Source organism: Pongo pygmaeus, chromosome 1 (genome assembly GCF_028885625.2).
Source record: "Pongo pygmaeus isolate AG05252 chromosome 1, NHGRI_mPonPyg2-v2.0_pri, whole genome shotgun sequence".
NCBI lineage: Eukaryota > Metazoa > Chordata > Mammalia > Primates > Hominidae > Pongo > Pongo pygmaeus.
In genome coordinates, this window is record NC_072373.2 from 113,160,441 (window position 1) to 113,186,716 (window position 26,276).

The 26,276-nt window shown below is 41.4% G+C and overlaps 2 protein-coding genes across 11 annotated transcripts in view; both read left to right on the forward strand.

Moving 5' to 3' along the window:
- Positions 1-26,276, forward strand: part of CD58 (CD58 molecule) — a 151,079-nt gene that overhangs the window by 16,990 nt on the left and 107,813 nt on the right. For all 10 annotated transcript variants that reach the window (XR_010123700.1, XR_010123699.1, XR_010123696.1 and 7 more), the window contains exons 2-3: positions 9,757-10,050; positions 18,117-18,380. Coding sequence is in view for 3 of the 10 variants with exons in the window: in XM_063651562.1 (XP_063507632.1) it covers positions 9,757-10,050; positions 18,117-18,380 (558 nt within the window). In the remaining 7 variants the exon portion in view is untranslated. The remainder of the gene's footprint in view (positions 1-9,756; positions 10,051-18,116; positions 18,381-26,276) is intronic.
- Positions 18,390-25,764, forward strand: LOC129017498 (nucleosome assembly protein 1-like 4). Its single transcript, XM_054458129.2, is given in 2 exon segments — positions 18,390-20,595; positions 20,597-25,764. Coding segments are annotated over 2 exon segments (1,161 nt in total). The 5' UTR covers positions 18,390-19,974; the 3' UTR covers positions 21,137-25,764.

A 26,276-nucleotide genomic window follows, 5' to 3' on the forward strand; every position in this document is an offset into this window, starting at 1 on the left:
AGCATTCAGTGAAACTACAGGTTCTTTTAGAGCATAAGCAAAAATAAATTGTATGCATGTGTTTTTGTATGTGTGTTTAATTCTGCTTACATTTGAATTTTCTTCCGTCTTTTTCCTACTATCTGAGTAATATCACTAGTGCCTTTTATTCAGCCAAATCTCCACATGTTGACTCTTGTCTTGGAGGTATGATGCCATCCCCTTCCTGGCCTTTCTTCTACTTCCCAGGTCTCTCTCAGTCTCCTTAGCCAGTATGTTCCCCTCTAGACAAGCTTTAAAGCACAGGTCCAAGCTGCCTTTTCCCACTTCATACGCTCTCCCAAGGTGATGGTCCTAATGGCCTCCATTGGAGCCACTAGAAATGTGATGATTCCCAAATCTGTATCCTTTCCTGTGAGTCCCAGACGTGTGTACCTAGCAGCTACTGGATATCTTTGCTTGGATGTCTCACAGACCCCTCACACTTAACAGTGTCAAACTGAAAGCATGATGTTCCAGGCCAGTCTTAGTCTTCCTGCTGTGTTTCCTTTCTTAGGGAAAGACACCACAACCCACCTAGGAGGAAGTAAGAGCTCTGATTCATCCTGGCACCCCCTCTCCTCCTCCTTTACCCCATATACTGTCAATCATCTAGTTCTCCCAGTTTTACCTCCCTAATGTCTCTTGAACCAATTTCCCTAGCACAATGTTGCCTCTTGACCAGTCTGAAATTGCTGTCTGATGGATCTCTTGCTATCTAGTCTTACCCCTCCCATCAGTCTTCCACACCACAGCCAGAAAAGATAAACACTTTCATTATGTAAAAATTTAGAAACTTTGTATGGAAGATATTCATTTAGTAAATTCAATAGGCAAAGGCTGTATTTGAAAAAAACTATAATACAGATAAAAAATTTATAACATATAAGGAGTTTTAAACTTTGAGAAGAAAAAGACAAGCAATCTAATACAAAAAAAAAAGGATGTGAAAAGACATTTCTCAGAAAAAGAAATACAAATCAACAAACAGAAGAGATGCTTAAATTTTTAAAGGTCGGGAAAATGCAAATTCAAATATCAATGAAATGTCACTATTTGCCCAAAAGTTAAACATAAAAAAAAATTACCTAATGCTGTCAGGAGTCCAAGGAAAGGGCAACTCAGGCATTACTGATGGAGATGTAAATTGCCAAAGTCTTTTTTGTAAACAATGCAGCAACTTCTATTAAAATAAAAAAAATCTATTTACCTTTTGATGTAGCAACTGCCAGCTCCACTCTACTCTCACATAAATATGAAACCATAAATACATCAGGACATATATACAGGATAGTTATTGCGGTGTAACTGCAATAGACAAAGCTAGGCACAAAAGGAGTGTTCATCAGTGGTGGATGGCAGATTAATTATGGTTCCCTCATGCTCTGGAATATTGCGTAGTTATTAAAAAGAATAAAGTATAGCTATACCAGTTGATTTCAAGGAGCTTTTATGAGATATTAATGAGAAAGGCAGGATGTAGAGAAGTGTGCATAAGACCATTTTTATTAAAGAATGGTAAATCCCTCAGGCACACCTCATTTTATTGCGTTTCACTTTATTGCACTTCACAGATAATGTGCTTTTTACAAATTGAAGGTTTGTGACAACCCAGCTTTAAGCAAGTCCATCAGTGCCTAACTTTATGTTTTGTCTCTCTGTTACATTTTAGTAATTCTCACAATATTTAAAGCTTTTGCATTATCATATCTGTTATGGTGATCTGTGATCAGTGATCTTTGATGTTACTGTTGTCATTGTTTTGGGATGCCAAGAACCATGCATATAAGACGGTGAACTTAATTGATAAATGCTACGTGTGTTCTGACTGCTCCACTGACTGGCTGTTATCCCGATCTTTCTCCTTCTCCTCTGGCCTCCCTTGTCACCTGAGACAATGATACTGAAATTAGGCCAATTTAATAACCCTGCAATGGCTTCTAAGTGCTCAAGTGAAAAGAAGAGTTGCAATGTCTCTCACTTTAAATTAAAAACTAGAAATGATTAAGCTTAGTGAGGAAGGCATGTAAAAAGCCACGACAGGTGGCCGGGCGTGGTGGCTCACGCCTGTAATCCCAGCACTTTGGGAGGCCAAGGTGGGTGGATCACCTGAGGTCAGAAGTTTGAGACCAACCTGGCCAAAATGGCGAAACCCCGTCTCTACTAAAAATACAAAAATTAGCTGGGTGTTGTGGTTGGCACCTGTAATCCCAGCTGGTTGGGAGGCTGAGGCAGGAGAATCGCTTGAACCTGAAAGGCAGATGTTGCAGTGAGCCAAGATGGCACTATTGCACTCCAGTCTGGGCTACAAGAGTGAAACTCTGTCTCAAAAAAAAAAAAAAAAAAGCCACGATGGGCTGAAAACTAGGACTTTTATGCCAAAGAGTTAGCAAAGTTGTGAATTCAAAGGAAAAGTTCTTGAAGGAAATTAAAAGTGCTACTCCAGTGAACACATAAATAAGAAAGTGAAACAGCATTATTGCAGACATGGAGAAAGTTCAAGTAGTCTGCATAGAAGATCAAGCCAGCTACAACATTCCCTTAATCCAAAGCCTAATCCAGAGCAAGACCCTAACTCTCTTTAGTTCTATGAAGGCTGAGAGAGGTGAGAAAGCTGCAGGAGAAAAGTTTGAAGCTATCAGAGGTTGGTTCATGAGATCTTAGGAAGAAAGCCATCTCCATAACATAAAACTGTGAAGTAAAGCAGCAAGTGTTGATGTAGAAGCTGCAACAAGTTATCGAGAAGATCTAAGATTACTGGTGCAGGATACATGAAACAACAGATTTTCAATGTAGACAAAACAACCTTCTATTGGAAGAAGATGCCATCTAGGACTTCCATAGCTAGACAGGAGAAGTCAACTTCAGGCTTGAAAGGACAGCTGACTCTCTTTTTGTGTGGGCTAATGCAGCTGATGACTTTAAGTTGAAGCCAGTGCTCATTTACCACTCTGAAAATGCTAGAGCCTTTAAGAATTAGGCTAAATCTATTCTGCTTGTGCTCTATAAAATGGAACAACAGGCTGGATGACAGCACATCTGTTTACAGCATGGTTTACTGAATATTGTAAGCCCACTGTTAATACCTACTGCTTAGAAAAAAAAGATTCATTTCAGTATATTATTGCTTATTGACAATGCACCTAATCACCCAAGAGCTCTGATGGAGATGTACAAGGAGATGAGTGTTGTTTTCATGCTTGCTAATACAACATCCATTCTGCAGCCCATGGATCAAGGAGTAATTTTGCCTTTCAAGTCTTATTATGTAGGAATACATTTGGTAAGGCTATAGCTGCCATAGATAATTATTCTTCTGATGAATCTGGGCAAAGTAAATTGACAACCTTCTGAAAGGATTCACCATTCTAGATGTCATTAAGAACATTTGTGGTTCATGGGAGGAGGTCAAAATATCAACATTAACAGGAGTTTGGAAGAATTTGATTCCAGTCCTCAGGTCAAAATATCAATATTAGCAGGAGTTTGGAAGAATTTGATTCCGATCCTCATGGATGACTTTGAAGGGTGGAAATAGCAAGAAAAATAGAAGTGGAGCCTGAATATGTGACTCAGTTGCCACAATCTCATGATGAAAATTGAGCCAATGAGGAGTTGCTTCTTATGGATGAGCAAAGAAAGTGGTTTCTTCAGATGGCATCTATACTCCTGGTAAAGATGCTGTGAACATTGTTTAAATGACAACAAAGGGTTAAGAGTATTACATAAATTTAGTTGATAAAGCAGCAGCAGGATTTGAGGAGATTTACTCTAATTTTGAAAGAAGTTTTACTGTGAGTAAAATGCTATCAAACAGCATTGGATGCCTCTGAGAAATATTTTGTGAAAGGAAGGGTCCATTGATGCGGCAAACCTCATCATTGCCTTCTTTTAAGAAATTGCCACAGCCATCGCAGCCTTTAGCAACCAACACCCTGATCAGTCAGCAGCCATCAACATTGAGGCAAGACCTTTCACCAGCAAAAATATTAGGACTTGCTGAAGACTCAAATGATGGTTAGCATTTTTTTTAGCAATAAAGTATTTTTTAATTAAATATGTACATTGTGTTTTTAGACATAATGCTATTGAACACTTTAATAGACTACAGTATAGTGTAAACATAACATTTATATGCCCTGGGAAACCAGAAAATTTGTGTGACGCACTTTACTCTGATATTTACATGATTGCTGTTGTCTGGAACCAAACCCACAGTATCTTCAAGCTATACGTGTGTGAATCCATTATATGCGATATATGTTTGTATCTATTTGACTATATGAGAGAAAAATATTGAAAGATGTATTCTGATTTGTTAATGTAGATTATAGAACTGGAGATTGTTATGGGGTTAAGAGAGTGGGTAAGGCACCCAGATAAGAGGACTGAAAAAATACTTATATGATCGTTTTTCATTAGTGTAAAGTTGTATGTATGTGTCTATGTATAATTTATGTTTTAAAATACATTTTTTAAAGAAAGAGTTACTCTTATTTTGTCACCATCCTGTTTGAAACTCTTCTATGGCTTTCCTCAATACTAGAATTGTGTTTGTCTGATGCCCTGCAAGGGCTGGCTGTGCTTGTGTATGCAGTTCGGCTTATGCTACTTTTCTCATGCCATTGCTCCTGCTTCAAGGTCTTCATAATTGTTCTCTTAATGGGGACCTGCCCTGCTCTCCTGGGCATAGTTAACTGCTGCTTGTGCCTCAGAACTTCTTTTAGGGAAGGGAACTGCCTTCCCTAACCCCTTGTTAGTTCCCTAAGTAAATGTTCTTATTGACACCTGATGCTTTTACTTAGCAGCAATTATCACAGTTGCAGTTGGGCATTGTCTAATTATTTGTGTAAATTCTGCCTCCCCTAATAGAATGTCAACTGTAAGAAGGAAGGTACGGTGTCTGTCTTGTTCTCAAGGATCTTATATAGAATAGATGCCCAATGAATATTTCCTGAGTGAATGAATAAATTAATCTCATCCTGAATGTGGGACCATGCTGTTCTGAAATGGCACTGACCTAGGAGTCAGACAAAGTGTGTTCTGGTCATTGTGCTGCCATAAACTTGCTGAGAGACATGGAGCAAGGTGATATGCCTCTTGGAGCCTGCTTTCCTACCTGTAAATGGGGTTAATAACACCTACTGCAGGTAGACATGGAGAGGGATAAAAAGGAATACAAGACAATGTGAACGTATAACCAGCAGAGAGTAAGCATTCGATAAAATTGCCTTTTATTTTTCTTGGTGTCTTGTCATTTCACCAGTGAAATGGGAGTAATTTGACTAAATAATTTTTAGAGTTTCTTCCAGTTCAAAATTATAGTTGACTCTTGAACAACATGGCAGTTAGGGGCACCATCCCCTTGAGCAGTCAAAAATTTATGTATAACTCTTGACTCCCAAAAACTTAACTACTAATAGCCTACCAGAAGCCTTACCAATAACATAAACAACACATATTTTCTATGTTATATGCATTATGTGTTGTATTCTTACACTAAATTAAGCTAGAGAAAAGAACTTATTAAGAAAAGCATAAGGTGTAGAAGAATGAAACTGGATCCTCATCTTTCACCTTATACAAAAATCAACTCAAGGTGGATCAAAAACTTAAATCTAAGACCTGAAGCCATAAAAATTCTAGAAGATAACATCAGAAAAACTCTTCTAGACTTTGGCTTAGGCAAAAAGGTCATGACCAAGAACCCAAAAACAAATGAAACAAAAACAAAGATAAATAGATGGGGCTTAAATTAAAAAGCTTCTGTACAGCAATATAAACAATCAGCAGAGTAAACACACAACCCACAAAGTGGGAGAAAATATTCACAAACTATGTATCTGACAAAGGACCAATATCCAGAATCTATAAGGAAGTCAAACAAATCAGCAAGAAAAAAGCAAACAATCCCATCAAAAAGTGGGCCAAGGACATGAATAGACAATTCTCAAAGGAGGATATACAAATGGCCAACAAACATATGAAAAAATGCTCAACATTACTAATTATCAGGGAAATGCAAATCGAAACCACAATGCAATACCACCTTGCTCCTGCAAGAATGGCCATAATTTAAAAATCAAAAAATAATAGATGTTGGCATGGGTGTGGTGAAAAGGGAACACTTGTACACTGCTAGTGGGAATGTAAACTAGTACAACAACTATGGAGATTTCTTAAACAACTAAAAGTAGAACTACCATTTGATCCAGCAGTTCCATTACTGGGTATCTACCCAGAGGAAAACAAGTCATTTTATGAAAAAGACAACACACGACATGTTGCACACAACATCAGGGAAATGCAAATCGAAACCACAATGCAATACCACCTTGCTCCTGCAAGAATGGCCATAATTTAAAAATCAAAAAATAATAGATGTTGGCATGGGTGTGGTGAAAAGGGAACACTTGTACACTGCTGGTGGGAATGTAAACTAGTACAACAACTATGGAGATTTCTTAAACAACTAAAAGTAGAACTACCATTGGATCCAGCAGTTCCATTACTGGGTATCTACCCAGAGGAAAACAAGTCATTTTATGAAAAAGACAACACACAACATGTTGCACACAACATCTTTATAGTGGCACAACTCGCAATTGCAAAAATATGGAATCAGCATAAATGCCCATCAATCCATGAGTGGATAAAGAAAATATGGGAGATATATATATATATATATATATATGAATATGCCATAAAAAGGAACATAATAGGCCAGGCGCGGTGGCTCGTGCCTGTAATCCCAGCACTTTGGGAGGCCGAGGCGGGCAGATCACGAGGTCAGGAGATCGAGACCATCCTGGCTAACATGGTGAAACCTCGTCTCTATTAAAAATACAAAAAAATTAGCCGGGCGTGGTGGTGGGCGCCTGTAGTCCCAGCTACTCAGGAGGCTGAGGCAGGAGAATGGCATGAGCCTGGGAGGTGGAACTTTTAGTGAGCCAAGATCACGCCACTGCACTCCAGCCTGGGGACAGAACGAGACTCTGTCTCAAAAGAAAAAAAAAAAAGAACAAAATAATGGCATTCACAGCAACCTGGATGGAACTGGAGACCATTATTCTAAGTGAAGTAACTCAGGAATGGAAAACCAAACATATGTTCTAACTTACAAGTGGGAGCTAAGCTATGTAAGAATGATACAATGAACTTTGGGGACTTGTGGAGAAGGGTGGGATGGGGATGAGGGATAAAAGACTACACATTGGGTACAGTGTACACCAGAATCTCAGAAATCACACCCAAAGAACTTATCCAAAAAAAAAAAAAAAAACTTATCCAAGTAACCAGACATCACCTGTTCCCCCAAACTATTGAGATAATAGTAATAAAAAAAGTTTAAAAAAGAAAAAAAGCATAAGGAAGAAAATATACTTACTAAGTGAAAGTGGATCATCAAAGGTCTGCATCCTCATTACCTTCACGTTAAAGCAGGCTAAGGGGGAGGACAGGTTCTTGCTATCTCAGGGATGGCAGAGGCGGAAGAAAATCCACATGTAAGTGGACCCACACAGCTCAAACCCGTGTTGTTCAAGGGTCAACTGTACTTTGATTTCTTCTGAGTTGCAGTCTCCCCTTTCTCTACCCTCACTTCCCTCCACCACTAGCTCCATTCCTGACTACTTTCTTCTACTGTTCTCGAGCCCAGGATACATCAGCTCTCCCTGGGAAAGACAAAAGACATATTCATGCCGCCAGGGTATGGCAGTTTATCTCATACCTACTCTTTCACCACCACCCTGCCCTCTATCACTCATTGTTTCATTTACATTTATAAGACATTTTTGAGTTTCCACTATTGTGTGTGGTAGACTCTGACCCCTTGAATTCTGTTCTTTTTCTTGTGCCTTCCCACATACTCTGTTGAGTGGAAGAAATAATGCGTAATCAGCAAAGCAATGGAAAGATGCTGGTGTGTTTTTGAGGGCAGTCCCCCTTAATTAAGGGAGATGGGTTCTAAAAAGTCCTTGTAGATAAATAAATGGGTGATATTTGCTTCTTATCTGAAATTACTAACACAGTTGTCTACAACTGGTCATTCAGTGTTCTTGATTTCCCCTGTATTATTTCAATTACCCTAATTGCTACTAGGCAAAAACTTCAGTCAAGTTTAAATTGCTCTTTAATGTTAACTTAAAATAGCTGCAGTTCTTTGTTTGTTTGTTGAGACAGGTCTCGCTCTGTCACCCAGGCTGGAGTGCAGTGGCACAATCATGGCTGACTGCAATCTCTGCCTCATGGCTTCAAGTAATCCTCTTCAGCCTCCCAAGTAGCTGGGACCACAGGTGTGTGCCATGCCCAGCTAATTTTTTGTACTTTTCGTAAAGATGGGGTTTTGCCATTTTACCCAGGTTGGTCTTGAACTCCTGAACTCAAGCAATCCAACCACCTTGGCCTCCCAAAATGCTGGAATTACAGGCATGAACCACAGTGCCCAGCTGCTGTTCTCTCTTAACAAGAGACAAGTCTTAGAGCAAGATGCATTTAAACCCACTTTGGGGTATTAAAAATATCCGAATCTTGTGGTTCTAATAAATGTTTAACAACTAGATTGGTGTGGAGGTTTTGATGTGAAGCATTAGTCAGTTTCTGTGCTGTTACTAGACGTCCCCTAATAGGGCTGGGCAGAGATGCTAACAATTGGCTCATGAGGGCAGGTGGACCTGGCTGCAACCCACCACTGTACCCAATCCCTGAGTTCTTAATCTTCATCACACCCTCGACTTACTTCCCAGCCATTGTTTCTGATCTCAGTTAATGATGTCTCTCAGTCAGCCAAGGAGCCCTGACAGTCCCATCCACTTCCCCCACCCTCATCGCTGAATCCTGTTGACTTCTCTCTCCAGCGTCTCCTGAGTCTGTCCCCTTGTCCGTCCCCACCACAAACACCCTGGTCTGGTCTGTCCTGTCCATGGACTTCATTGCTACAGCATTGACTTTCATGATAATTTCCCTGCCTCTGTGCTGGCCTGTCAGCCGCTCTCTACTCTAAAGACAGTCAGCCTGCTGACACTTAAATTATGTTAGGCCAGTCTTGTTAAAAACCTTTCTGTGGCTTCCTCTCCTTTAGGATCAGTCCAAACCCTTAGCGTTCCTTACTTTATCACACATAGGCTGTGGGCTGGCCTTTGTCTGTCTTGTTCCCCACCAGCCACCCCTTGCCCTCCTCATTCTAGCTGTTAGGAATCACGTGTGTATCCTCAAGCACACCATGCCCTTTCTCCATTCAGGGCCTTCCTTTGGGGGTGCTGCTTCCTATATATCTGTATGATCATCTCTTCTTCCACTCCCCACCCACTCACCTACCCAGCCCTGCGGCCTAACTGCCTTTTATCCTTCAGTGATTTGCACGTTATGTCAGTTCCAGCATGACTTCCTTGGGGAGGCCCTAGACCAGGCAGCTCCCCTTATGCAGCCCCTGATGTAGAGCCTGCTCCCTGTCTTCTCCACACGTGAGGCTCCTGGAGGGCCTGGAACAACCCCATATTCCCAACACAGCCCGTAGTACCTGGCAGATGGTTGGTGCTCCATGAATGTCGAGTCCATTTCTTGGATTTATGCAGGTCCCAGTTTTCTATTAAAGAGTAAGCTCTACATGGTCAAACATGTTCTTACTTCCTGTACTTTGTGTCAGCAGTTTGTCAGCTTAGCACAAAAAGTACCTGATGAATAATTTCTGCCACTAAAGTCATGTTGTTTTTTCTAACCACTTTTTTTTTTCTCTCCTAGGTTTCATCAGCTGTTTCTCCCAACAAATATATGGCGTTATGTATGAGAATGTAACTTTCCATGTACCAAGCAATGTGCCTTCAAAAGAGCTCCTATGGAAAAAACAAAAGGATAAAGTTGCAGAACTGGAAAATTCTGAATTCAGAGCTTTCTCATCTTTTAAAAATAGGGTTTATTTAGACACTGTGTCAGGTAGCCTCACTATCTACAACTTAACATCATCAGATGAAGATGAGTATGAAATGGAATCGCCAAATATTACTGATACCATGAAGTTCTTTCTTTATGTGCTTGGTGAGTATTCCATAAGTTGATTTGTTTAAAATGGCAAATTTGCATCTTTTTAGTCTGTTTTCAGAGACTAACACAAATTAATGGTCTATGAGAAAATAATTAGATGTTACCTGTTGTCAGGGTTTTCTCCTTTTCTGGTATAGAGGAGCTAGCTACTTTCAATTCCTTTGTCATTCCTCTGGGTGAGGAGAGAATCTAACAAAGATGGGGAGAACAGTATCATTTGTCTTACTAGGAATGTTCTGGAAAGAGATGTAGTGACAGCAGTTAGCTTAGAACTCTTTGGGCTCCACTGATAGATGTTACTCTATAAGTTCCTGCTTCCCCACACAGCGGGGAGATTGCTTTTCCTCCTGCACCACTTTATTTAATTTATTTATTTATTTTGAGAAGGAGTCTCACTCTGTTACCAAGGCCGGAGTGCAGTGGCACGATCTTGGCTGACTGTAACCTCTGCCTCCCAGGTTCAAGTGATTTTACTGTCTCAGCCTCCCAAGTAGCTGGGACTACAGGCCCGCACCACCATGCCCGGCTAATTTTTGTATTTTAGTAGAGACGATGTTTCACTGTGTTGGCCAGGCTGGTCTCAAACTCCTGAGCTCAGGTGATCCACCTGCCTCAGCCTCCCAAAATGCTGGGATTACAGGCATGAGCCACCACACCCGGCTTCTGCACCATTTTAAACTGAAACTAGAGAGAGGGGACACATTTCTCCCTGCTTCTCACTGACACTCCTCCCTGGTCTCTAAAGCCCCTTTTGTGTTGCAGTCTTGTATAGGCCCCTGCCTCACATGCCAGTGTTTCTTAGTCATTTTAAGGCCTGCCTCATTTTTATTGTTTCTAACATTCCTGGTGTCTTGGTGGTTACAGTATTTAAATTAAAATTCTTTCAATATTGTCCTTTATTGCCTCTCCTGCAAGGATCTTGTCCTCTACATTACCCACTACCCATGGATGTAACCGAGAACTCATCATTACCTCAATGTCAGGTGTCTCACTCTGACCGCCATGCCCTGTCCTTGATGATGCTGATACTGACAGTCCTTCACACACCTCATGTCCCTGCTGCCCTCCCTACTCAGCCTGAGTGCTGTTGTCACTCACTAGACTCAGTCCGTTGCAGACACACTTAGCTTCCTTGCTCCTTTGTTGGCTCGTCATACTCACATGGCCAGATTACAGCTAGATTAAGTCCGGTGCTTGCCTATTCTATGCTCACACCCATGTGGTTGCAGAAAAATACACCACCATACAAAGTCCTGCACTTTTAATTTCTAATCACTTACCTCAATTAAGTCTAGTATTTCCTAGCCTGTTCACTTACCCACTCTCCTAGCAGTTACTTTTTCTCTCCTCAAATCTGGAATACCTCCTCTCTAGACTCACTCTTCAGCTGACGGCTTGGCTTCTTATTTCACTAAGGAGAATAAGCAATCAGAGGGCAATTTCCACAAGCTCTCACCACCTGCCTACCTTCCTACCTGTACCTGAGCCTGCAGGCCCTGCTTTCTCTCCTGATATGAACGGACTTTCTGAGTTCTCACCTGAAGTTAAACTTTCCACGCGTGTCCTGGATCCCACCTCCTCTCGCCATCCTTGGGAATATCACCCTAGTGCTTCTACCCACTCTCTCCTGATGAGAATTTCCCCCATAAGTTGATGGTTCATTTTAAGCGGCATACATATATACTGTCATTAAAACTTTCTCATGATCCCTGTAGCCCTCCAGCAACCACCACCTGCTGTCTTCACTTTATAGAAAATCTCCTTGAAGAAGTTGTCCATATTCACTTATTCTGATCCCTTATATTCACTTTTAACCCACTCCAAATAGGCTTTCATCTGCACTGCTATGCCAAAGCTCCTCTAGACCTCCTTGTTAATAAATCCAGTGGTTCATTCTCAGTCCATGTCATTCTTGACTTCTCAGCAGCAGCTTTTGACATAGCTGATCACTCCCTCCTCCAAGTACTGTCTTCACTTGATGTCCAGGATACCACCCTATTCATGTTTCTTCTTTTTTTTTTTTTCTTGAAAGGGGGTTTCGCCCTTGTTGCCCAGGCTGGAGTGCAATGGCGCGATCTCAGCTCACTGCAACCTATGCCTCCCGGGTTCTAGCGATTCTTCTGCCTCAGCCTCCTGAACAGTTGAGATTACAGGCATGCACCACCATGCCTGGCTAATTTTGTATTTTTAGTAGAGATGGGGTTTCACCATGTTGGTCAGGCTGGTCTCGAACTCCTGACCTCAGGTGATCCACCTGCCTTGGCCTCCCAAAGTGTTGGGATTACAGGTGTGAGCCACTGTGCCTGGCTTCACATTTCTTTCTAACATACTGACTATTCCTTTTTAGCTTCTTTTGCTAGTTTCCTCGTTTCCCCAACCTCTTAACACTGGAAACATCAAGGCTTAAGCCTTGGGTCTCTTTCCTTTTCTGTCTGCGTTCGTAGCCAGTGGGTGAGCTCATCCCATGTCAGGGCTTTAAATATCATCTCAATGCTAATAATGCACAGATCTAGAGCTCTAGCCCAGAGTACCCTGCCGAGCTCCTTATGTGTATACCTGACTGCCCAGTGTACCTCTCCAGTCAGATATCTAATTGGCCTTTCAAATATCACATGTCCAAAAGTAAGCTCATTATCTTCCCCTTAAAACCTGCTGCGCCTCCCCAAATCTTTTCCCTTTTGGTTAATGGCAGCCCCATCCTTTCAGTTGGTCAGACTGAAACCTGGATGTCATCCTTGGTACCTCTCTTTTTCTTGAATACCACATTCACTCCACCAGGAAGTTGTACTGGTTCTACCAGAATGATCTTTTTAAAACAGAAGTCAGATCATGTCACTCATTTGTGTGGAACTTTCTAATGGCCCCATCTAACTCTGTTAAAGCTAAAATGTGTAAAGTGACCTGCAAGGCTATGTGAGGTCTGACCCCTGTGGACTCTATTTAGACAAATACAGCTTGCTAAGATGTCAAAGTATCCTCTTAGAAGATTTCCTTGAAAAAGTAGAATCTTTGAAACATGGACATTGGGGATCTGATAATTTATAGATAGGACCAACAAACAAGAAGATTGAGTTAGAATTTAGATCACACATTTTAAGAGCCCTTTTTCTAGAGTTTGTAAAACTAATTCAAAACATTTGAATAAATTTCTCCTCTTAAACTTGATGAAATGTCTTAAAATAATTTAAGTTAAAATATTCTAGGCCGGGCATTGTGGCTCAAGGCTATAATCCCAGCACTTTGTGAGGCTGAGGAGGGAGGGTTGCTTAAGCCCAGTAGTTCAAGACCAGCCTAGGCAACATAGCAAGACTCCATCTCTACAAAAATAATTAACCAGGCATGGTGGTGCATGCCTGTAGTCCCAGCTACTCAAGAGGCTGAGGTGGGAGGATCCCTTGAGCCCAGGAGGCTGAGGCTGCAGTGAGCCATGCTTGCACCTCTGCACTCCAGTCTGGGTGACAGACCAAGACCCTGCCTCAAAATAACTAGCTAAATAAATTAATTAAATAAAATATTCTATGGCACCTCAGCAAAGGTATGGTTTTGGTAGTCAGACCAACTGGATAGACCTTAGGAAGCCTGCAGAGGAGTAAAGTACAGGGGAGGTGAGTTTTGATCAGGAGGCAGTGATATTGATAGTACTGAGTGTGGGACTTAAAGGCCTGGTTTGAGAGTCTGGACATCAGCTTGTAGCAGTGGGGAGCCATTGTGTCCTATACTGGAGCAAGGAAGTGACTTGATAAAATACATTTTTGGAAGATTAATGTGATGGTGCATACTTATGATGGATTAAAGAGAGGAGATGTCAAGTTAGAAGCTTCTATCATCCAGGTAGATAGAGGGTCCAAGAAAGAGTCTGCAAGATGTAGGTTTTGGTTGTAGGAAGACGTAAGATGACTCTAGGTTTCACATCTGCATGATAAAATGATTGGTCATATTTTTTTTTTTTTTTTAAGAAATGAGGAAGTCATACTTCCTTGAGGTAATGTTAACACTTGTTTTAGTAACCTGGTAATCTTCTAGAGACACCAGACCTAATAGGAGACTTCCAGCGAGTATATTTTGGACAGGGGGATTTCCTGGCACTTCCTAAATTCAGGGCATCCACTTCCTTCTGTGTGTACATTGAGATCTGGCTTTCCTCTATACCCAAAAGTCCCCTTAAAATTTCTACTTCTGAGGTTTATTAGTCCTTTCCCATCTTTTTATGGACCTTCATCACATCTCAGATGATGATTTTTGTGTAAGTAGAATTAACTGCCCTGTCCTTAACTGGGCTGGATTGATACTTGACCTTTACTAAAATTCGTGAAAATAGACATATATTTCTATAAAATGTCATCAGATGTATGTAAGAAATTCTTATTTTTTACACAGCAGTGAACTCAATTCATTAATTATAAATTGACTAATTGTCTTAGGGAGGAAGTAGGCACATTTCTTGCCAGTTTAATGCTGCTTAAAGTAGAGGTGTAACCAATATTTGTTAGATACAGCTGTGGTAAGTCCCACGGGCAGCAAGAAAATGTGAAAGATTTATAGAAGGAAAAGATCTGAGGTGTAGAAACTGTGATCTAGGTGCTGCAGAAGGGCTTGCACACTTTTAGATGTGTTGGATAGGCACTTCTACGTTTGCCATTTGGCAACTGTTGTGTAATGAGATAGCCAGAAAGAGCTTCTATATAGTCAAGGGAGTTCTAGCAACTTAGAAGATAATACTAACATGCTTCATGTTTCCCCTCAAATTACTTTCATATTCTGTTTTCTTTTCTTTTCTTTTTTACAAACCCTGCATGTGGCACTCAGTCATATTCTGTTTGACCTTTACAATGACCTGATACAGCATTCCCTTTCACAGATGAAAATAAGACAGTTTAGGAGTCTGTTTCTCTGTATGTAGAACAAGAGACCTGGATGGATGCTTTCTTAAAACTCTTCCAGCTCCTAAAAGGACTGTGGTCCCAGGTCACACAGCAGGCCAAGGCTAAGGCTTGATCAAACCTCCCAACTCCTACTCAGTGACTCTTCTCATCATATTACATACCCTCTGGGGAGCCTTGACTTCCTGGAGTTGGAAACTCACAGCCAATGGCCGTGTGCTCTATTACAGCTGGCATTTGTTAAGTACTTACTCTGTGCAGGTACTACATGTTAATTCATATATTGATTATTATCTGTATTAACTCATTTAATCTCATTACAGTCTGATAGAGTAAGTACTATTTGTGTCCTTATTGTAGAGAGGAGGAAACCTAGACACGAGGTGATTTAAGTAACTTGCCCAATGTCAAATGGCTGTTAGTCATGAAGCTGGGATATGAACTCAGGCAGTTGGGCTTCTGAGTCCATGCTAAACACCATACTGTACCTCTTTGGAGATAGCTGGTAGAAGAATTTACATTTTATTTGAAGACTGTCTCTCTGAATCTATCCTTCTATCCATCTGTCTCCCCATCTGTCCAGTACTGCTTGTGAGGAGCCATCTGTGTGCCTTGCATTATGTCACATGCTGTGATTGAAAGATGAGTCATACCTAGTCTTTGCCCTCCAAAGATGCACAGTCTCTGGGGCTGATGATGCACCTCTGTTCAGTTCAGAAAGTGCTGGATGAAAGACTAGACATTGGCAGAGCTAGATCAATACATTAGAATCTGTAACAGAACAAACAGGCCACACACATCAGAAGCACCTGGGATGGTGGGGCGCAGGAATCTGTATTTTTAACAAGCACCCTTGGTGATTCTTAGGCACCTTAAAATTTGAGAAATGCTTCAAAGGACCATTTCTAAGGAGGTAGAAAGCTTGGTTTTCTGCCCCTGAGAAATGCCCAGCCTAGTTACAGAGGCAGGCATAAGCATATGAAATACTGAGAACAGGCATTTTTGAACTATTCTGGGGATGCATGTTCCTTGGAAGTCCCCTGAGAGCTGCTATGGAGTGGGGTGGGCAAAAGGGACCAGAGGAAGTTAGGGGAGCAGGGCTCTAGGCTTTCAATTTTGAGTCAACTAGAGCAACTTCTTATCCATTGGATTGGATTGCCACTGAAGATTTAATTCGGAGAAATTCCACTGCTTAAAAGATGATTAAAAGTCTTTTTAATTAAAGAAAATCTTAAGGAAGTATGTAAGGACTTGTGTGAGCTAGATTAAACTTAAAAACTAGGAAGCCCCAAGTAGAAAGGGAAGTCAGTGTGTGACTCTGGTTTCTACCAAGGCAGGCTGGGTACATTATTTAACTGAGCGAGAAGGAATACAGGAGGAGGAGAAGATGGGGGAACCATTAAATGCTTTTATTTTTCAGATTATAATTGGAGCATAAGCATTAACTTGTCTTAGAAAACATCATTTTAAATGACAACATAGTATTCCATTATCTTGGTGAACCTAAATTTACTTAAATGCTCTTTTTAGTAGATGTTTATAATGTATCAATACTTTATTATCCCAGTGCTACCATGACCATTGTTGTATATTACATATGTTTTTGCATGTTTCCTCAAGCCTCTTATGATTAATTGCTGGAGGTTAGCTGAGATGCAAGAAGGCATATGAATTAACAAATAAATGACTAATAGGACAAAGTAATTAGCCTTGAGGCTTTTAAAGGGCAACAATGGCAGAATGTGACATGTTAGTCCTTAACTCATCCTTGTAGGTCCATGCTGCCTTAGCCAATAGGAGGTGCTTCCTAGAGGAAGGGTGGGAGCGAGGCCTCTGGACAGGCAGGTCTGTGACACATGCTGCACCCTGTGCTGCCTACTAACAGGTCCAGCCCAACCAATAGGCAGGGCGCGACAAGGGTCTGTGTAGCTCCACCTTTCACAAAATGCGTTGAGTCAGATGTGTTGTGGACTTTCCTTTCACAAAATGCTTTGGAGTCAGATGTGTTATGGAATTAAAATTTTTTTTTACATTTTGGAAAGGTAATACAAGGTATTTCCTCTGCATATTAAGCACCCCACTTAATTATGGGGAGCACTCTATGGGTCAAGCATAGGAACAAGTATTTACTTCATTCCTATATATTTAGAGACAAGGTCTCAGTCTGATGCAATCATAGCCCACTGTGTGCAGTGAGCTAGAGTGCACTGGCACAATCATAACTCACTGTAGCTTCAGATTCCTTGGTTCAAGCAGTTCCAAGTAGCTGAGACTACAGGCAGGAGCCATCATGGCTGGCTAATCTTTAAACTTTTTATAAAGACAGGGTCTTGCTGTGTTGCCCAGGCTGGTCTTGAACTCCTGGCCTCAAGCCGTCCTCCTGCCTCAGCCTCCCAAAGTGCTGGGAGTATAGCCATGAGCCACTGTGTCCTGCCAAGCACAGGAATATTTTTGTGGTGAAACGATAATGAATATTTGAAGTAAGTGAGAAAGACTCAAATCCTTGTGTTAATTCAGGTCAGGTCAGGATTTGCAGCTAAATGATTTTGCTACCAACTTGTGAAGACTCTTTTGGCTTCAGAGATTTTTTGATTTAAGAATTGAGGATAAGGGATTTGGGGCCTGTATTGGTCTGTTTTCACACTGCTATAAAGAACTACCTGAAACTGGGTAATTTATAAAGAAAAGAGGTTTAATTGACTCACAGTTCCACATGGCTGGGGAGGCCTTGGGAAACTTACAATCATGGCAGAAGGCGAAGGAGAAGCAAGCACTTTTTTCACAAGGCAGCAGGAGAGAGAGAGAACTGCCACACACTTTTAAACCAACATATGTCATGAGAACTCGCTCTCTATCATGAGAATAGCATGGGGAAACCATCCCCCATGGTACAATCACCTCCCACCAGGTCCCTCCCTCGACCCAAGGGGATTACAATTCAAGATGAGATTTGGGTGAGGACCCAGAGCCAAACCATATCAGGGTCTGAATTTATTCTGTTAAATTTGAGCAGGTAGATCTGACCTAGCAAAAGAAAGAATTCTCACTCCTTGATGCTCAAGGAGTTTGTCTGCTCATCCTTTCAAGCTCGTAAGGAGGTTGCAAGCTCTTCATAAATTTGCAGATGATAAGTCTAAATATTACTATTTTCTGTACTAAATATTACACTTTTTTTTCCAGAGCCTTTTCCATCTCCTACACTAACTTGTGCGTTGACTAATGGAAGCATTGAAGTCCAATGCATGATACCGGAGCATTACAACAGCCATCGAGAACTTAAAACGTACTCATGGGATTGTCCTATGGAGCAATGTAAACATAACTCAACCAATATATATTTTAAGATGGAAAATGATCTTCCACAAAAAATACAGTGTACTGCTAGCAATCCATTATTTAAAACAACATCATCAATCAATTTGGCAACCTGTATCCCAAGCAGTGGTGAGTAAATAACTAAATGTGTCATGGAGGCTTTCAAACCACAGATGTGGTGAGTAACATAAGGTTCACAATTTTGAAATGTAAAACAAGTTACAATTTTTAACAGAAACCCCATTATAGATACAAAGCTAACATTATTTAGCACTTTCTATGTTGAGCACCATTCCAATACATATGTTAACTAATTCAGTCTTCACATCAATCCTCATACAACCTATAAGTTGTGTACTAGTATTTATCCCTGTTTCCTGGTGAGAAACCAACAGAGAGAGAGTTTAAGTTGTTTGCCCAAGGTAACAGCTAGTAAGTGGCAGAACCTGGCTTTGAGTAGAGGCTATCTGGCTCTAGAACCCACGGTTTTAACTATTCACAATGCTGCTTTATAATATTGTTAATAATCATTATGTTCTGAAAGGTTACATATCTACTACAGGAACATGCATTTGATATGTTTCCTTAGGCCTAACACTAAGTTAATATCATGACAATCTGTCTTGGCTATGATTTTCTAATGTTGTTTTAGTATGATTTACATTTGCAATTTTTATTATCTGTTTTTTATATTATATCCCCAGTTTAACAAACAAAAAGGTCAGTGACTTGAAAGTGGTTTATTAAAATATAAAAGAAGAGATGAAAATAGTAAATACTATTATTCAGAATAATATAATTGTAAATAGTGAACAGGATTCCAGGGCAAATAGAGAACATGAGTCTCTAGGGCTGGGATAAGGTGAGTCTATGAATGTAATTTTTCTGAACAAGCAGCTGAAACAGATAACGGAAATTAGCAAATACAAGAAATATAAGAAACTTGGATTTTAACTGGTGAGCCATTCTAAGTCTCCCATTTATTGTCTTTTCTGAACCCTTTCAAACAATAACTTAAAGCCATTAAAGTTATATTATTTTCAGACAAAGCAGAGTAACTTTTGGGAAAGGAAAGACATTTTTCAAGAAAAAGTAGGCGTCCTTGTCAGGGTGGGCAGCGCCGCCGCGGCGGGCCTGGGGCTTGGGGCCTGGAGCCTCGGCCTGGGGCGCTGGCGGGCGGCCCCTCCCAGCACCTGGCGCACCCCTGCCCGGCCGTCCACTGCCTTGAAGGTCAAGTCACTTCTTTCTGCGCCGCGGGCGTGTTCTGCGCTGCAGGCGGCTTCCTCGGCGGCAGCCCAGCGGAGGAGGCGTAGAGGGCGGCGAGTGGGGGCCAGCAGCTCAAATCTCCCGCTAGCCCAGCCAGCCCCGCGTACCCCGAGGGCCGCGGCGAACCCGGAGGAGCGTTCAGGCTTCCCGTTTTTAAGGTGGAGACGTCCAGGACCTCTTTATTAGATGTTTAGGAATTTTAGTTTTTCCGTAGGGCGATGGTCATCGTGAGCATCTGTGGGGTCAGGCTGGGCTAACTGGGGTTTTGATTGTAAGTTTCGTGTGGACAAGGGCATGTCTGATGGGGAAGAAAGTCCTTGGCATTGCATCTTAGCTGTTGGGAGCTGTGCCGTGCGAGCCAGATGGGCAGTGTGTGCTCCCCAAGGACTGGCCTGAGTGCCTTAGCCTAGTTACTCACGGGACTTGGTTTACCAGACAAGGGGATAAAAACATTCAGATGGCAGATAACAGTTTTTCAGATGGGGTTCCTTCAGATTTCGTGGAAGCTGCTAAAAATGCAAGTAAGACGGAAAAGCTCACGGATCAGGTGATGCAGAATCCTGGAGTTTTGGCAGCTTTACAGGAGCGACTTGACAATGCCCCTCACACCCCTTCCAGCTACATCGAAACTTTACCTAAAGCAGTAAAAAGAAGAATTAATGCATTGAAACAAATTCAGGTGAGATGCGCTCATATAGAAGCCAAGTTCTACGAAGAAGTTCATGACTTGAAAAGAAAATATGCAGCATTATACCAGCCTCTCTTTGACAAGAGAAGAGAATTTATCACCGGTGATGTTGAACCAACATCTGATACGGAATCAGAATGGCACAGTGAAAATGAAGAGGAGGAGAAATTGGCTGGAGACATGAAAAATAAAGTAGTCATAACAGAAAAAGTAGCGACAACAGCTGAAGAGCCAAATCCCAAAGGAATTCCAGAGTTCTGGTTTACCATCTTTAGAAATGTAGATATGCTAAGTGAATTAGTCCAGAAATATGATGAACCAATCTTGAAACACCTGCAGGATATTAAAGTGAAGTTTTCTGACCCTGGACAGCCTATGTCTTTCATATTAAGAGTTCCACTTTGAACCCAACGACTACTTTGCCAACTCAGTCCTGACAAAAACCTGCAAGATGAAATCAGAACCAGATAAGGCTGATCCCTTTTCATTTGCAGGTCCTGAGATCATGGACTGTGATGGGTGTACTATTGACTGGAAGAAAGGAAAGAATGTTACTGTCAAAACCATCAAGAAAAAGCAGAAGCATAAGGGTCCAGGCGCTGTTAGAACAATTACCAAGCAAGTATCCATTGAGTCATTTTTCAACTTCTTCAATCCACTGAAAGCATCTGGGGATAGAGAATCACTGGATAAAGATTCTGAATTCGTATTAGCCTCTGATTTTGAAACTGGACACTTTTTCCGTGAGCGGATAGTCCCACAGGCTGTGCTGTACTTCGCTAGGGAGGCCTTAGAGGATGATGACAATTTTGACGAAGGTGAAGAAGAAGAGGACGAATTAGAAGGTGACGAGGAGGGAGAAGATGAGGATGAGGTGGAAATTAATCCCAACAAGGAACCCAGCCAGCTGGCGGAATGCAAGCAGCAGTAGGAAGTGGAGGTGGGCGCCTGGCAGACCGGCTGTCGCGACTCCAGGCCTGTGGGGGGAGGCCTCAGTCTTTGCCGCATGTGGCACAATCCCGTCGACAGCGCTTACTCCATCTAATCGTTTTCAAGTGCATGATTTTCACTTTCACTTTTCCTTTTTCCTTATTATTTTGCTTAACATGTACAGTGGCAACTGAAATGCATTTCAAAAATAGGAGGTTTTGTCCAATACCCTCTGCAGCCTTGGCACCTGTAGCTCTGGACTTGCCTGGGCCTTTCCCTGTGGGAGGGCCCCATAGACCCCATTGGGGTGGGGATCACTTGGCTAAAAGGGCCGAGGTCTGGTGATGAGGTTCCAGGGATCTAGAACCTCTCCTACCACTACTGCAGTTGGACTGAATTCTTTCCTTTCATTTGAAGAAACCCACTCGCTGTTTTCAGCTGCTTAATCTGCTGAGTGTGAAGCCTGCGTCACCTGCTGTATGCTAATCATCTCAGAAGGGGTGTGTAGAGTAGGGCCGTGTTCTCCTTAGGATGTTGCTTTTTGATCTTCTTTTTTTAGGGTTGGGTCAGGGTTGTGGCACACCAGCTCAGGCGAGAGCTGCCACAGGTCACCTCATATTTATTTATCCCTTCTTGCCTGTGAGGACTGCGGCCTTTTGCTGTCGCTTGTCCTTGCCATTTCTGAACCACCCTGGTGACCTGAGCAGGAAAATGTGCCGCTTCCTAGCAGGAGCAAGGGCTGCGCGGAAGAAACACTGCTTCCTGCCACCAGGGCTGAAGACGCGAGCCTGTCCTCGTGACACAGGCACCGCCCTGCTGCCGGAGTTGGGATTCCGCGGTGTTCTCCAGTGAGGGGCTGGGCTGGGAAGTCCTGCATTTCATTTGAGCATATGAGCGTCAAGTCCTGCTTTCTCAGTAGTCCCATTGCTGGGCCCCACCATTCATCCTGTCTGAAGGTCCTGGTTGGTGTGACCAGTTGGTGGCTGGTGAGTGGGGTTTCCAAGTGGGTGACAGCGCTCTGTGGCAGGCGGGGATGGCCGTGTCCACGCTGACCAGGCCTGTAGAGAGTGCTCAGCCTAACCTTAGAACATATTTATAACTGAATACAGTGTTTTCAATTTGTACATAATAGTTAGAATATTCTATTAAAGTTATGAAACATGGAGAAAAAAAAAGAAAAAGTGCAAATGAGTCCCAATTTATAACTGATAGATTTGATTTTTGAAGACAGAGAAAAGATCAAACCCACAGAGGTGTCACTCAAAGGAGCACTGTTTGTACAAGTCACACAATTGCAAGAAGTTTTTAAAATGAGCTGCAAAGTTAAAATAGTTAAGCTTGAAGCAAACATTCCTTTATTAATTCCACCTTTTGAGAGTTACATAATACCCAAGGCATACGATATGGAAATGCAATTTGTTGTAAAAGCAGATAGTTGCTTTATAATGGGAACAACAAAAAATAAAACCAGTGTGCTTTTGCCTTTTGGTACATGTGTGCTGCATCTAACTGACAAGGAGGAAGAAGATGACCACATATAGACAGAGCAAGCAAGTTGAAATCTTGAAAAGTTTTAAGTGTTCCAAGAGACAAAATACTTGAAGGAAATAATTTCTGAGTAAGATCCCTCTATAGAATTACATGGAATATTTTAGGGGATTTTTAAAGGTTTTGCCCTTGCACCAGTTTTAACTTTATGTTTGCCATTAGAATTTGAAGACACAAAGTAAAATTACTCTTACTGAAAGTAAGATTACTTTCCCTGTAGATAGTCTGGTAAAAGATCATAAGAGGAATAATATTCCTCTTATGGATTTGAAATAAGTACTATTAATTTGAAAAAATTCTTTTAATTATTAAATAATGGTGATTTATCCTTCTTTTACATTTTCTTCCAAATTGATAGTTCACATATATACAATAGATTTTGAAAGTTTGAGGGATGTTGCTTGATAGGTCTTAGGTTTAAATCCTGGAGTAGTGTTGACATCTGAGACATACATCTGGGCTTCTGACCCTGGTTTCTGTTAACCAAATATTGGAGGACCTTCTCCTTTTAAAATGCAAACCGTGAGCTGAACTTAATGATCTTAATGATTCTTTTGAACAGTAACAGTCTAGGATCTTTTTTTTTTCCTGAGATGATTTTTGAATGCTTTTGTGTGGAACCACATGCATCATAATAGATACAAATCCATGGAAGTATAACAGTTAAATACTAGATCTTACTTTTTCAGGTTTTGATTTCTCATCTAAACTTTCCAATGCTTTATCAGTGAAGCAAAGTAACTCACATTGACTAGCCTGCTCTCCTTTAGCAAACCCTTCAGATAAATGCCTCATTTGCTCCTCACCACTATCATTTTAGATTGGCCAGACAGTTGTTACTTACCTTTTAAGAATGAGGAGACAGGTAGCCGGGTGCGGTGGCTCACACCTGTAATCCCAACACTTTGGGAGGCTGAGGCGGGTGGATCACGAGGTCAGGAGATCAAGACCATCCTGGCTAACGTGGTGAAACCCCGTCTCTACTAAAAATACAAAAAATTAGTCGGGCGTGTTGGTGGGCACCTGTAGTCCCAGCTACTCGGGAGGCTGAGGCAGGAGAATGGCGTGAACCCGGGAGGCGGAGCTGGCAGTGAGCCGAGACCGCGCCACTGCACTCCAGCCTGGGTGACAGAGTGAGACTCTGTCTCAAAAAACAAAAAAAGAATGAGGAGACAGGGTCAACCAGGTGGGGTGACTTGCCAAGGATCACCTAAGTATTGGAGATAGAATTAAAATTTAGGTCTTTGAATTCCAGAATGTTTTTGTATGATACCATCCTGACTCTCTATACGTTTCAAAATAAATCAAATTTTAAAGTTTTATTTGATTTATTCATATGAATGAGCTAGAGAAACCCATACCATATAGATATACATAGTAGATATTGGTCAAATGTAACTTAATTTTTTACCTCATTATCTCATGTTTCTTGTAACATTTTGTCTAGTAGGACCTTTTTGTGGTTTGTGGTCATTTTAGTCATGACATCTACTGTCATACCATCACTGCAACCCAGAAATGGGGTGATGGGGTTACTAACTAGTTAAACACAATCTAAAGGAGAATTTTAGAGACAGTTAAGATTGAGGACAGAGTTCTTGTCCACCTCGTATTGTATTGGGGGAATGAACTAATACTTACTGAAGGCCTGCTCCACAACAAACTCCTGTAAATGATTTACATAAATGTGTCACATTTAATCCACACAACAACCCAGTGGTGTGGGTATTTATAAAGGAGGAATCTGAGGCACAGTGAGGTTAAATAACTTGACCAAATATACACATTTATTAAGAGCAAAGCCAGGATTTGACATCCAGCTCCATCTGAACTCAAAGCACTGTGTCTTCCCCACTGTATTGGGAAGTAAAAGTAAGAAGATGACTCAGAGATGGAGAGTTATAATCTGGAATTTGGAATTTACTTCCATTGGTAAGCCATTTGAAAATTGCAGCTCCAGGGCATTGGGAGATGGAAAGAAAGCTAGTGAGCAATTATTTCTTGCCTTTGTGTCATGCTCCTACATTTTGCTCCTCCTTATCTCCTTATCTGCGGTCAGAGTAGATAGCATGGAGGTTATATGCCCATGCTACAGATGTTCAGAGACCTCAAGGTCAGAAAGCTGGTTTATGGCAGCACGTGAATATAGACAGACTTATACAGATTAGAAAATTGAGAAGTTGAAGGCAGGAGAAAATTCTGGATAGAAGAGAACATGGGATTTGGAGTGAGAAAACCTGGGTCCTAGACCTGATTTCATTGCTTACTGGCAGTGTGAGTGTGGGGGATAATACTACTTACTTTACAAGGGCTGAGGAAATTAAATAAAATAGCATGTGGGAAAGAGTATTGATGGTTAGTCAGACACTATAAAACTGCTAGTTGTTATGCAGGATACGGGAAGAGTTTCAAGAGAGGACATTTGGTATAACATTATATACAGCCAATGGTTTAAGGAGGACAATGTAGAAGAGGTTGTGGATTTGGCACTTAGGAGGTCATTGGTGACAGACCTTGTGAATAGATGAGGGTAGGAACCAGATTCCTGGGCTTTAAGTAAGAAGAGGGGTAGTCCAATAGGCCAGTTATATATTTGGCTGTGAAAGAGGAAAGTAAAATCTGAGTACCTTTGAGAGTCAAAGGTTATTTCCAGGTAAAGAAAACCAGTGGACTTCACCATTCTCTTTTAGATAACTGCTGGGAAGAAGTAGGATGATTGTAACACCCTCCACATTGACACAGAACTCTAAATGGGAGCCTAGGGAAAGTGCACATTTTTTGAAGGGGTAGGCAAGAGGATATTCTCTAGAGTACCAGTTTCCAACTGTTGTCCACATTTGTGGACCAAGAACATAAAAGAAACATCGTTCAGCTCTGACCTGAAGTTATGCAGAACAAACATTGTTTTGAGTTCAACTAGATGATCTTTCTTTCATAGCTGTGTGGACATTATGTTACCTGCAGGGAGTAAGTCACTGAAGGACCCTGAAGGTAGAGCCTCAAAAAAACACCCTTTGATCTTACTCCTAAGAAAAATAGGAGAAATTGGAAAAATTCATCGTAGAAACACAAAAATATGCGGAAGTAGGAAAAAGGAGAAGAAGAAATGCAACATAGGAAATAATATTATGTAGACTGAGATGAAGAATGTTAAGAATATTTGAACAAAGTTTGAACCAGATGAAATGTAACAGGCAGAAACAGAAGTAGGAGGATTTTTGGACTGATTTAAGTTGGTCTCTTGTGACTTTTATGACATTCCACCGGGAAGAATAGTGATTAAGAATGTGCACTCTGCTTTTAAAAATTGAGAAAGAAGGCTGCGTGCAGTGGCTTATGCCTATAGTTCCAACACTTTGTGAGGCCAAGACAGGAGGATTGCTTGAGGCTGAGAGTTCGAGACCAGCCTGGGCAACATAGGGAGACCCTATCTCTACTAAAAATTAAAAGGTTACTGAGGTGTTGTGCCATGTGTCTGTAGTCCTAGCTACTTGGGAGACTGAGGTGGGAGGATCACTTCAGCCTGGCAGTTTAAATAAATCAAATAAGTAATTAATAATCTTCCAAAGCAGAAAGCACCAGGTTCAGATGGG